This window comes from Stegodyphus dumicola, chromosome 9, assembly GCF_044657685.1.
Source record: "Stegodyphus dumicola isolate Sdum_Otavi_A_Nest chromosome 9, ASM4465768v1".
Classification (NCBI taxonomy): Eukaryota; Metazoa; Arthropoda; class Arachnida; order Araneae; family Eresidae; genus Stegodyphus; species Stegodyphus dumicola.
The window spans coordinates 45,482,881-45,497,154 of record NC_140776.1 but is presented as its reverse complement, the minus strand read 5'-3'; the positions used below and the strand labels follow the sequence as shown (position 1 = coordinate 45,497,154).

General features: G+C 32.8%; 1 protein-coding gene across 2 annotated transcripts in view; it reads left to right on the top strand.

Annotated features, from left to right (window-relative positions):
* Positions 1-8,966: 8,966 nt before the first annotated feature.
* The window catches only part of LOC118194435 (putative arginine--tRNA ligase, mitochondrial), a 70,577-nt gene continuing 65,269 nt past the window's right edge, over positions 8,967-14,274 (top strand). The window contains exons 1-3 of one of the 2 annotated variants that reach the window (XM_035365593.2): positions 8,967-9,236; positions 9,360-9,454; positions 12,849-12,954. In XM_035365593.2, coding sequence (XP_035221484.1) covers positions 9,201-9,236; positions 9,360-9,454; positions 12,849-12,954 — 237 coding nt within the window. In that variant the 5' untranslated portion in view covers positions 8,967-9,200. The remainder of the gene's footprint in view (positions 9,237-9,359; positions 9,455-12,848; positions 12,955-14,274) is intronic. The other variant, XM_035365594.2, reaches the window with a different exon arrangement.

Sequence of the window (14,274 nt, the reverse complement as noted above, 5' to 3'; positions counted from 1 at the left end):
TGAAAACTATCAGCTGCAAAAAACATTGAAACACGAAGAAATTAATTAAATTTCATAGCACACCAATTATGCTTTTATCTTTTTCTAAAACCAAAAGTGCAGAAAATTTTTTAAAAAATTACAATCTCTAGTTTTCATATACAAATGCTCTATGTATTTCTGATAAAACTAGTAGATAAATACCTCTTTTCTCTTGAACTTTCCTGTGATGGTTCACCAAATACATAACTAGTTAGCTTACGAGTGGTTCTTTTAGTCGAATTAAAAATAAATTTCGTTGGCACAGCACCTGCCTTTAATGACCTCCTATTCGTGAATGGCTGGTATGTGAAATATTCTTGGCACAGCTTTAGTATAGCCCACCTGGAATTTTAAACAAAAAAAAAAAAAAAATATATCACCAAGAGCGGCGATAAATGATATGATCTGGTAACCCATACTATTCTCCAAACGCAATGTAAACAATAGGATGGAATTACGGTTACAGCTAATTTAGTAGTCAGTTACATTTATTCAATTTCAATACAAATTACCGACATATCCGTTTACTCAAAGTTTAATGCACGTGCCCTGTATTCTTACTTTTCCGGTATAGATTTCTCTTAAAATTTGTCTCACGCTGCGTTGCAGGAGGAAATACAACATTTTAAATTAGAATTCTACTAAAATTAATATCTAAATACACAATTCATAACACTGTTATTGGCGATTGTTTAACGGGCAGATACCGTGAATACTATTTTGTATATATATTTTTGGCTACTTGAGGTGATATTTTTGCGTTTAGTTATTGCTTGCTATAAAACTGCTGTTAGTGATGTTGTAATTAAATATCAGGAGATTATAAAGGAAAATTTAAGGTGGGAGTTTTCAAACAAGCGTAAAATTTTGGGAACAGATATTTTATGTATGAATTAACAATAAAGTATGAACTTTTTAGAGGATTTTTGATGGATTGTCGATTATTGAAGGATAACGTTTTCTGGGAAAAATGTGAGATACCATGCTGATTAGTTAGTCAGAAAAAGTCATCGAATGGTAGTATTTGCAAGAAATGTACGGCTGAGAAATCAATTAGGCTAGGATCATGATTCGCCTGTAGTAAGCTCAATTTTTCTAGAAACATTTTTTTTTTTTTTTTTTTCCAACGCGAATCAATGGAGTTCCTTATGCGCGCATTTCTGCAATTCTCCGATTTCTTTTAAGTGAAAGAAGATTTCTTAGTATATGAGCAATGCAGTGTTTATTCAATTTCTGATTTTTAAGTAAAAAGAGATCGCTATATACATGGGCTAAGCCAATGCAGTGCGCAATGCCGAGGTTGTGCGCGGTGCCTAGTTTGTGCAATTCTAGGATGTTTTTTTAAGTGAAAATAGATCGATGTGTACATGGGCACAGCCAATGTAGTGCGCAATGCCAAGGTTGTGCGCGGTGCCTAGTTTGTGCAGTTCTAGGATGTTTTTTAAGTGAAAATAGATCGATGTGTACATGGGCAAAGCCAATGTAGTGCACAATGCCGAGGTTGTGCGCGGTGCCTAGTTTGTGCAATTCTAGGATGTTTTTCTAAGTGAAAATCGATCGATGTGTACATGGGCAAAGCCAATGTAGTGCGCAATGCCGAGGTTGTGCGCGGTGCCTAGTTTGTGCAATTCTAGGATGTTTTTTTAAGTGAAAATAGATCGATGTGTACATGGGCACAGCCAATGTAGTGCGCAATGCCGAGGTTGTGCGCGATGCCTAGTTTGCGCAATTCTAGGATGTTTTTTAAGTGAAAATAGATCGATGTTTACATGGGCATAGCCAATGTAGTGCGCTATGCCGAGGTTGTGCGCGGTGCCTAGTTTGCGCAATTCTGGGATGTTTTTTTAAGTGAAAATAGATCGATGTGTACATGGGCAGAGCCAATGTAGTGCGCAATGCCGAGGTTGTGCAATTCTCTGATATTTTTAAGGTGGAAATAGATGGATGTGTACATGGAACCGAGCTTTGATGTTTTACGGGCGAATACGGATCGTTGTTTACAAAGGAAAACGAGATAATGTGTGATGACGAGCTGTAATGTAACGTATTTTATATGCAATGTTTAACATATCGTTTGTGCATTTTAAATTTGTATTGTTGTTTTAATTGTGAATTATATTTAAGACATCATTTTTCATTTAAATTGTATTTTAATGTTTTGGTTTTGATATGTTTATAATGCTTTCCGACTTACGATATATATCGATAGCCCGACGATCTACCCAACAGTAGCAAAACTGTAAACTTTGACCCTTTTACCTCATTATTATAATACGTAGTGTTTGCAATCGTAATCGCACTTGATAATATGAGTTCTTTGATAATACAGTGTCTCACAAAAGTGATGGGACACTTGTGCTTTACAAAAGGAAACTGTAATAAAATAAATTAAAAAAACATGTAAAAATTTTTTGTGGGTGTGTTTCATACTTAAATTTAGTAACAATTATTACATCACATACATTTTCTCAAAATATTAATTTAATAAAAATACAGTTGTTTAGAACGGAGCAAAATATGGCTCACATAAGTGATGGGACACCATTAGATACTACTACGTACTATGCAACAAAAATCGTCTGAAGTAGCAATAAAAATATTTTTTGGGGTTTTTATTTTTACTCAAAGCAATTGGCAATAATTTATCGCAATCGTCTGCAGTATTTCTTTCCAGTTTGTTTTGGAATTTTTGTGTTTTTTATCTCTGTGCAGCCATGAATGCTAAACGAAAAGAAACTTTGCCTGAAATTCGAAAATTAGTTATTAAGTTGCATATTGAACGTGGAAATTCTATTAGAGAAACTGCTGAAACCGTTAACCTGAGTCATTCAACAGTTTTTAATATCATTAAACGATATAAAAAGAGTCATATGATTCAGGATAAAGAAGACCTGGCCGACGATCAAAGCTATCCAATGGACTAAAGCGAATTATCGTTCGAAATATTAAAAAAAATCCAAGAATGAGTGCTCCCAAAGTTGCTGCTGATTTACAAGCATTATATGGAGTAATTGTTAATCCTGAGACTATTGGAAGAGTAATTCGATTTGCTGGATATCACGGTAGAGCAGCCAGGAAAAAATTCTTCGTGAGTGAAAAGAATAGAAACCTCAGACTGGCTTTCGCAAAATCCAACATAAATAAGAATTCTGATTACTGGAATGAAGTTATATTTGCTGATGAGAGTAAATTTAATATATTTGATTTTGACGGTAAAATCTTGGTGTGGAGAAAACCCAGGATAGACAATTTATTAAAATCGGTGCTTCAAGAAGAATGGGGTAAAATCACTCCAGAAATCTCAAAAAAATTAGTCGAATCCATCCCAAGAAGATTAAATCATGTTTTAAAAGTAAAAGGAAATCCAAAAAAAATATTAAAACCTTTTATAAAGTAAAATTTTTGGATAAATATTTGATGGAAAAGTAAGTGTCCCATCACTTATGTGAGCCATTTTTTGCTCCGTTCTAAACAATTGTATTTTTATTAACTTGATATTTTAATATTTTGAGAAAATGTATGTTATGTAGTAATTGTTACTAAATTTAAGTATGAAACACACCCACAAAAAATTTTTACATGTTTTTTTATTTGATTTTACTACAGTTTCCTTTTGTAAAGCACAAGTGTCCCATAACTTTTGTGAGGCACTGTATGTGTGTGTGTATGTGAAGCATTGCTTAGTGTTCCTAATTTGTAGTATTTATTTTCTTATAATATTTTCTTTCATTGCGAGAAATTAAATTTTTTATTTATTTATGTGTAGAATTCTAGTATGCCTGCCTACAGAGAATATAATGTGATTTAGAAATTTAAGAACCTATTTTTCATCAATGTGAAGTTTAAAATTTTTAGAAAATAATTAAAATTGTCTACTTATTGGTATAAAAGGGATTATGTTGTTACGTAGCAAAACGTTAATTTGTAAATATGATAAAATTGATATGTTCCAGAGTATTAATTAAAAAAAACTTTTTTTTATTTGTATAAATGCTAAAGCTTAAAAATCTTTGAAAATATGGAAGCTGTATGAAATACAAGTATGAGAGACTGCGACGTTCTTTATCGTTGTAATAACTGGTAGAATTCGCTTACTGTATCATGATAATTTTAAATATAAACAATTTATTATACTTATTTTCAGTTACGCCTAAGCTCAGAAATGTAAATTTAAAGAATTTGATGTTAATTTACAATAATAAACAATTCATTATTTTTTTTAAAGAGAAAATACAAATTACGCGTAGCATGGAGAATATATTGTGACGTCAAATTATTTATTAAAGGTGAAATAGCTAAAGGTTTCCGGTATTGTTTTTAAAATTACATCCTTTTAACCTTAATCATTTTTATTAATCATTTCTTAATGTTTCTTTCTCTTAAAACCGTGTATAACAGTCATAAACTTATTTCTATTATCCACGATTTCTGGTGAAATCAAGATGGCTACCATTTTTTTAAACACGGAGTTTCGTCGAAAATCTGGATGGCAACCATTTTTCAAAACAACGTATTTCATGTGCCTTGGCACCAAATTCGCCAAACTTTGAAGGTGGGCTATACTAAAGCTGTTCCATATTCTTCTTCAAAATGTTCAGAGCATATTCTGGTAGTGGGGGTTGGATTAAAGTTTTCCCTTTTTATTCTTACTATCCATTCTTAACGCAGATTTTCTTCCTTGGGAAACAGATGGAAGGAAATCTTATTTTCTTTACATTTGTCCTTCATATTGTTACGAATTTGGTATTTAAAAAGCTAATGTTAGTTCAATTATAAATTAAATTGTTTTATTTCTCGCGCAGTGCAGCGCGTGACGAATATTAAAAGAAAGCTAAGGCGGAAAATTGAAAATACAAGAGCGCGTGCATTAAATAAATAAATATCTCTTTTTGATTTCGAGAAAGTACTGGAAAATTCTAGCTCGTGATTTTAAAATCTTATAAAAGGAGGAAAACATCTCAGTTTGTAGTTGTTGCTTAGTTTGTTGTTGTTTAGAAAAACTGCTCTTGTTGATTGTAGTGAATTCGCGGATTAGCGTTCTTTAGCTGTTTTGAATTACGTTCTATTAGACATTTGAGTAGTTAAAAGATAACTACTGTGAGATATTGTAATACTGCATGATAATTTGAGAAAATTTAAGCATTTTTTTTTTGTTGTGATAATAATAAATTTTTGTTCATTTTTCATCGGACTTGTGCATTCATTTCATAACGAACCCGTACGCACGCAACAATTTTTGGTGTCAGGAGTGGGGTTTGAATGCCAATAATAAGAGCGATGGAAGAACAATTCAGGCAAATGATGACTGCATTTGCTGCTTTCCAAGAAAAGATGGAAGCTGGCCAAACATCTTTTAAAGAAGAAATTAAAGAGAAAATGGATGCTGGTCAAATATCCGTTAAGGAAGAAATGAAATTGGGCCAGGAATGCGTTAAGGAAGAGATGAAATCCCTTAAAGACGAGATGAAAGCAGGTCAGGACGAAATGAAAAGAGAAATTACCTGCGTAATAGAAAATAAATTTGAGGCTATGGAAGGCAGAATAGACGCGGTTGAAACTAAAGTTGGACAAATAGAGGAAAGAGTTTCTTCGGTAAAAGAACAAGTAGAAGAAAGAATTTCTTCTGTAAAAGAACATATAGAAGAGAGAGTTTCTGCCGTCGAACAACAAATTGATGATAGGGTTTCTGCTGCCGTCGCCAAAGAAGTTGACAGCCTAAAGAAGTGCATAGCGACGGTAGGAAACAATTCTGAAGGTTTTAAATTTTTATCGATGCCTGCTCGTTCCGTTCTGAAACTATCTACATATGATGGGAAGACCTCCTGGCAGGTGTATAGGACACAATTTTCTATCGTTGCGGATGCGAATGGATGGGATTCCCAAGCTAAGGCCTGTCATCTCGCCGCTTCTCTGAGAGCAGACGCAGCGGATATCCTGCAGACGCTTCCCGAAAATCAAAGGCTAGATTTCGAAGCTCTATCCGGCGCTTTGGAGCTGCGCTTCGGCGAGAAATGTTTAAAAGACAGCAGGCTCCAATTAAAATCTCGTCAACAGAAGCTCACCGAAACGCTTCAGGAGCTCGCCACGGATGTTGAAAGGCTGTCACATCACGCCTTTTCGGAGTGCCCGACAGAAACAAGGGAAATCCTGTCCCTGCAATATTTCATCGATGGCATCCGGGACCCTGAAATACAGAAAGCACTGCGAATGGCGGATGTTAAAGATCTGAAAAGCGCTTTAGTGTATGCCATGAAATTCGAGGCAGCCCAGCAAGCAACTAGTAGAGATCGCTACCCAGTTAGAGCTGTGCGAGTCCATGAGCCAGTGGATCAACTGATGGCTCGTTTAGATGATTTAGCCAGACAAGTCGACGCTTTGATACGGAGTAGGAGTGAGAAGAAAGTGGCTCTAAGGTGTTGGAGATGTGGTAGTAAAGGTCATCTAAGACGGAATTGCAGAACACCCCAGGGTACGGAATATAAAGCAGATGATTTTACCAGACAAGTTAGTGGCTTGAGACGGAACAGGAGTGAAAAGAAACTAATTCTAAAATGCTGGAACTGCGGAGTTGAAGGCCACATACGAAGAAATTGCAGAACATCTCGAGGTACGGAAAATAAGACCATTTCCCAGCAACGACGCAGTAAACAAATTAGTGACCATATCGAGGAACGGAGGTTGCCAGATAACGAAAAACCTTGTTTTAAAGCGCTTAAAATTTATACAGTGAGTGGCAACAGTAACGGAATGTCCATTAATGGGAATATCAATGGAGTTCCTTGCGATATGATCATTGACACAGGAGCTAAATGTTACCATCATTAGGGAAGATTTAGCTGAACACTTTAAAGATAAACTTATTTGGACGCCATCCTGTGTTACCCTTCAGACTGCGTCTGGTGATAAGATCGACATAACTGGGAACTTAAACGTAAACATCACGTTTGGAAGTGCGCGCCTACCATCACACGGCTTATGTGGCGGATATCACAGATCCATGCATACTCGGATTGGACTTTTTAAGGAAATACAATTTTTCCTTAGACTTAAAAAACAACAAACTGCTTTCAGCATCTGGTGACATGACTATCCATCCTCAGAAGAGATCCTCACTTGGAAATGCCGACGCCTTGTCCGAAAGACCAAGCTCGGGAAGCCGCCGAAATCATGCTAGGGTCGAAAAGAAACGCAAGACTACCAGCTATTCTCCATCTCAGAAGCTCTTCGGTCGAGACCTTCGTCTGCCTTGTGACCGCCTGTTTGGTCGCCCTACGGATGCGCCTTCATCGCCTGAGGAACACACCCAAGATGTCCAGGCCCGGTTTGAGGGGATGCACCGTTCTGCACGAGAGCGAGTCAACTTGGCGACGGAGAAGATGAAGACCCGATACGACACAAGAGCTACTGAACATCAATTCCACGAAGGAGACAAGGTGTGGTTGTGGAATCCGACTCGACGGAAGGGACTCTGTCCGAAATTACAGTCACCTTGGGATGGCCCGTACACAGTCCTAAACAGGCTGAATGACGTCGTGGTTCGGATCCGTAAGTCTTCGAACTCTAAACCTAAAGTCGTTCATTACGACAGGTTAGCTCATTACTATGGCCATAGTACGTAATGTAAATAATTGTAAATAGTATCAGACCATGGTCCTTTTTGTTTATAAATGTGTATTTGATTTGATTTGTATTTAGTATTTGATTTGCATTTAGTATTTGATTTGTATTTAGTATTTGATTTGTATTTAGTATTTGTTTTGTATTTAGTATTTGATAGCATTTGATTTGCTTTATGTGTTGCATTTATTGTTCATGTTGTTTGATATTGTAATGTAATGTTTATGCCTCAGTTGCATTTATGCCACAGTTGTAAGTTTAGCTTCCTGTCCAGGGATTGTACTGCCCGGGACGTGCAGTCCTTGGGAAGGGGGCAGTGTTACGAATTTGGTATTTAAAAAGCTAATGTTAGTTCAATTATAAATTAAATGGTTTTATTTCTCGCGCAGTGCAGCGCGTGACGAATATTAAAAGAAAGCTAAGCCGGAAAATTGAAAATACAAGAGCGCGTGCATTAAATAAATAAATATCTCTTTTTGATTTCGAGAAAGTACTGGAAAATTCTAGCTCGTGATTTTAAAATCTTATAAAAGGAGGAAAACATCTCAGTTTGTAGTTGTTGCTTAGTTTGTTGTTGTTTAGAAAAACTGCTCTTGTTGATTGTAGCGAATTCGCGGATTAGCTTTCTTTAGCTGTTTTGAATTACGTTCTATTAGACATTTGAGTAGTTAAAAGATAACTACTGTGAGATATTGTAATACTGCATGATAATTTGAGAAAATTTAAGCCTTTTTTTGTTGTGATAATAATAAATTTTTGTTCATTTTTTATCGGACTTGTGCATTCATTTCATAACGAACCCGTACGCACGCAACAATATTGTAATTTGAACAACCGTATGCACAACATGTAGTAGGCATTGTCAACACTTAGAAACTGAAAATGTAAGCAGGAATTTAGAAATCAAACTAAGAATTAACACTATAATGGGAAAATGATAAATGAATTATCAGATCAAGGAAAGAATTCATAAATAAATATTAACAATCAGAACATGGTAAAGCAGCGAACAATAGAGTATCATGAAGATAACAATAACATATAAGAGTTGCAAAAATTATACTAACCAAATGAATGAACACTTAATTAACGTTTGAAATAATAATTAAAAATGAAATGCAAATTTCATAACTAATAAAAAATAAACAGTTTCCGATTTTTCAACACATCTACCGCAGCACAAGCTTGTTTGTTTATATTACAATCCTTACATCACGTGATCTCTGACGGCACCGGAATGTATCTCCTTCTTTCTTTATTACGTGCAAAATTCGCACCCGCACTTGAGTTTTCGCCATGCAGGCAAAAAGACTTAGAAGGTGCAAAACCTTACATCTGTGTGCTTTTTTTCCGTTTATTTGTGTTTTGTGTGACTTTCGGCATAAATTTGAATTAGTAAAGTGAATTTATTCGAATAGTTTTATTTAAACTCCGGTTCTTAGTGTTTAAAGTTCCAAAAATATATCGCAAATATATAACTTTCTATTAATAAGAGTTTAAATTTTAAATTATTATGACTTATTTTATAATAATTTAATAATCAGCGTATAGTGTGTACTGAGATGGCTTCTGTCTTCCGAAGAAGAATAGGGTATAAGGTAGTAAAACTTATGATTTTCCTCTCTTCATATAATTTTTAATAAAAAGGTGTATTTATTTAGGTATTATTATAAGCATGATCAATTTTGTATAGCAGTATTATTATGTATTTTTAATTTTAGATTGTTTCAACGATTTTACCCCTTTTAAATAAAGATAAAGTGATTCATATGGCTGATAGTATACCAGTTCTTCTAAAATTACAACAGCACAAATTGTAAGTATATTTGTACTTTTTTGTAAAATTATTATAATTTTTAGATTAGAACAAGAAAAAATACAAGTGAAAATTACTTTAAATATTTTGTGACCACAAGAATATATAAAGTATGTGCTGAATCTGAAGGAAATTATATAAAATAATAAGGGAATATTTTTTTATTACCCAGATTTTTTAGCAGTTCCAAATTATTTTCACCCACATTGATAAATTTCATTATTCAGTCCTTAAAGGCCTTGCTTCAAATTTTACTAAATATCTTCTTAGGAAACTTTTGAGATTCCTCTCAGTTATGGTTCATCATATGTTAGCCAAATTGAAAGACCATTAGCATTTTGCATTAAACAATGTAAATCTTATGTCAGAAGAAAAAAAAAGGATTTTTTAAAGCCAGTCATTGCTAATTCTTAATATTTTTTTTTTAATTTTATTTCCTATGAAGGTTAATGAAATTCTGTGGGAATTTCAGTGTTAAACAGATGAAAGCTTAAGGGCAGTGGGAACTCCCTATACTGACAGTGTTAAATTGGCCATTTTCGATGTACCTTTTCTCAAAATCTGCTGTAAATACATGTTTGAAATTTTTTGTGTAATTAAAGCATACCTGTGTGATTATACTGAAATGAGGTTTTGAAAAATTTTGATTTTAGAGTAGTTTATAGAATATTGTATTATGCAAAGTAAAATTTAACACTTTTCTTTACAAAAAAGATTTGTAATTTTATTTTTTTCCCTCCTTAGTTTACAACAAAAAGTTCATTTCAGTAAATATTAGGAAATATAATAAATAAGCCATAAAAAATTTACATACATGGGAGCAGTAGTTACTGAGAAAAGGTACATCGAGTATTAAAAAACCACATATGGAGAAAAATGTATTTTTATGTAAAAATCCTCATTTATCAAAGCATTCAATAATAAATTAAAATTAGAGTTTTTACATCTCTAATTTTCAGAGATTAAAATATGGTATTTTTAGAATCTTAAAAGTGTACTAATCGCTGCATAAAATTTTTCATCTCGTACCATTTTATACAAATTTTGTGGATCAAAGAACTAGGGGTAAAAATATATTTATAGATGCCCCTTTGGTGAAAATTTGCAGTACATGGATACTGTGTTTGTGCAATTCTTTGAGTTGTTATTTTGGCTTTGTGTAGTAGCGATTTTTGACACAAAAATCGCCACTACACCAAGACAAAATAACAAGTCAAAGAATTGCACAAACTTGGTATCCATATACACATTGACCTGAAAAAAACATCGGAGAATTGCACAAACTTGCCATTGCACACTGCCTTGACTTTGTCGATATACACATTGATTTATATTCACTTAAAAAGTCGAAGGAGTAGCCAACAAAAAACATATGATCTCAGTAAACTACATTTTAAATCAAGCAATCAAATAACATGAAAAAGGAAATTCATCTTAGCACTACACAAAGCAAATATCCACTTACCTTATTTAGAAATTTCTCTTTCTTCAGTCAAACAAAATTTCTTAACAGCATCCAAAAACGTCCTAAAAGTATCTGAACTAGAATCTGTATACTGGTGATGCCACATAAATACACAAAAATATGAGTAAAAAATATCCTCCATAGTACTGCTAACCTCCGACGTTCGACCATGCACATTTCCTTCTTACAAACAGTACACTTATAATAGCTTTTAAGTAAACCTTCATTTATGCGCCACTCAATTAATGCTCTTTTCCCCTTTCATTCCAAATCATACAGAAATTTCAAATTAATCTTACCACATTCGACTGTCTAAACCACGAAACAAGCAATGTACTTCCTAACCAACACACACCACAAGCCCTTACAAATCTTTTCCCATAATTCAAAATTTACTGCAATCGTGCAACCGATTACATCATAATAGGGTTTCCATAACATTCAACTACTCAAATTAGCATAAATGAAACAACAATTTGGCGAGAAATGAAATGACAACTTTGCGATAATACAAGAGGCACCCTTCAGTATACTCTAACTGAGCTAGGATATCTCTTCTTTATTCCTCACTCTCTGAAGACATTTCCTGTACAGTCGCCTCTTTTTTTTTTTTTTTCTCCTGCTACTGAAATTAATCCATTTCTTGTGCTATGAATTCATTTCTGTGGTTCTTTAGTAACTCATGTGTGTTTTATATTGTTAACTTCTAAGCCCATTGTTTTGCTAGAAGCATATTATAGATTACAAAAAAAAAAAAATCTGTGCTCACAACTCAGTCTAATTCATAAATTCCTCGAGGCTGAATGCATGGTCTGTAAATCACTTGCTGCCAAGCATTGTCGTTGAGAGTTAAGCAATGAAGAATATTAAAATGAAGTTTGCAGAAGTCTCTTATGTTGATTCTGTGTCAGAAGTTACCTCAAAATACTCTTAAAAATCATTTGTTGATGACTTGTGCATTCATCACTCTAGATAATAAATTTGGTTGTAAGCTGAGTTACTCATGATGAAGGGCATTTATGATCCAAGATTCCACTATAATAATTTGCAGTAAATTATGCTATGCTGTAAATGTCTTAACACAATCTCTCATGAAAAAAGTATTCTGATTTGTAACATTTGTATTTTTAAGAATTCACCATATTTCAAAATATTGTGTACCAATTTGTTATTTGAATTATTTCATTTTTATTACTCTTTATTAATTCTGGAACATCAAACTGCATATTGAATATGCTGTTAATGATTTCCATAAAATTCAATGTGTTATATAAATACATGACATATACATAAGTTTCAAATATAATTGTATCGCATTTGTTATTTGCTAAAAGAAAGCATATGAGAGTTATTTGCATTTTGTACATTGAATTTGTAAATATCAAATATAATTATAATTGTTTCATTAGAAACTAATTAGTAAAATTAAATAAAATTAAATAATTCTCTTGTGCCAATGCTGCAAAGAATGAAATGTGAATTTAACAAAACTATGTTATCTCATTCATATAAAGCAAATTAAAATTTTAAATCATGTATATTCATTTGCAAACAAAATAAAATGATTAATTAATGCTGCGAACTAATTTGTAATATCATTCAAATTCATAAAGCATAAGTAAATAAAGTGCATATTTTTTCATGTATTTACAAGCTTGCACTTTAGTTCTGTGTGCTTTATAAATTTGAATGATATTGCAGATTAGTTTGCAGCAATAATTAATCATTTTATTTTGTTTACAATTGAATTGCATGATTTAAATTTTTAATTTGCTTTATATGAATGAGAAAATAATATTGTATTTGTTAAATAAATATAATTATAATATGTAAATATAGAACTATTTTTAAAACAATCCATATATGAGAATATCGTATAATTTAATATTTGTTATTAAAATAACTTTAATTAAAAATTTTTTACTACAGTTTGCCACCACAATTTGAATTAACATGGAAAGACATTTTAAAAGTTCAGCCTGAGCTTCAGGAAAGAGTTCATCCAAATACAGTTTTAACTTATTTAAAAAATCAGGTAGGGTTATGTTTTCCTGTTTTCTTATTTTGTCTTCAAACTTTATATGATGCTATTAATATTTCATTATATCTTTGACTGAATTTCCATTTTAAGGTGTCTTGCAAGATTTGCTTTTATCAGAATTATCATTTTGTTAGCAGTACATTCTGATCCTTTATGATTTACATAAATAGTAGCTCTTTTTCTTTATACTGGTTTTAAAAATTGTAATATAAATAATATTTAATTCGAATCTTAATTACTTCTTCCTCACATATTTTTTTTAATCCAAAATTTATCATTGACATCCAAAATAAATTCACTGCAAGTATATCAATACATATTTATTAAGTGTTAAATATTATCTGTCATACATAATTATTATTTCTGATATCCTGGAGAATAAAAGTATTTTTCAGTTAGCAGGGTGTCATTTGGTGTTAAGTGTTAATGATGTGCAATATTATCTAGAGATAGGGAATGCATAGAGAGAATATAGAGATTCTCTATAGACCATATGCAACATGCAGCTCATAATGAATGCCTGCTTCTGACATTATAACCAGCACACATGCGGCAATACGGCACTCCCACTAAGATAGCAGGAAGCTTATTGAATCACAGATTTCTTGATGTAACAATGGCTGCATTCTGTCCACTACTACTAGCGCCATGTCACAACGCAGGTTAGTTTCCGATTTGTCTCCATAAATGTAAACCAATTTCAAAACGTCTTTTCTGAACAGTGAGTCCACCACTGCTTTACCTGCATAATTTATTTAACAAAACCTGTTTTACAGTAATTGTTATATTGATCTATATCCATTTTTAAAGCAGATTGGAACTAAAATAATTTTGGGCTCTTATTAACATGTTATAATCTCTCTCTTCATCTACTTTGAAGACGTATGTTTGTAGCATCTATGTTAGTATTTTTTAAGAATGATATTAGTGTACAACTCTCTCAGCTTCAAATATTGGTATTTTTCCATTAGTAGGGGGCCATTTAGTGCTAAACATAAGCATTTATGCACGATATAGTCAGATGCCAGCAGCCTTAATGATGTGTAAAGTTTTGGGGAAAAAAATTAATTTGGAATAATTGTAATGTATTTTATAGTATAACATGCTTTTCAGTCTGCATAGCATGGCATACGTTTAACATTATGCTGCTGTTCATGATGCAATATAAACAGGCCACCACATTTGTTGCTTTGGCACACATTTGGCAACAAGTGCCCTATTTGCAAGAAAGTTCTCAAATTTTTATATAAATTCATTTAAATAAAAGGAAAAATATAATACTTTAAGCAAAATTACCAAACCTAATTTCTTAAT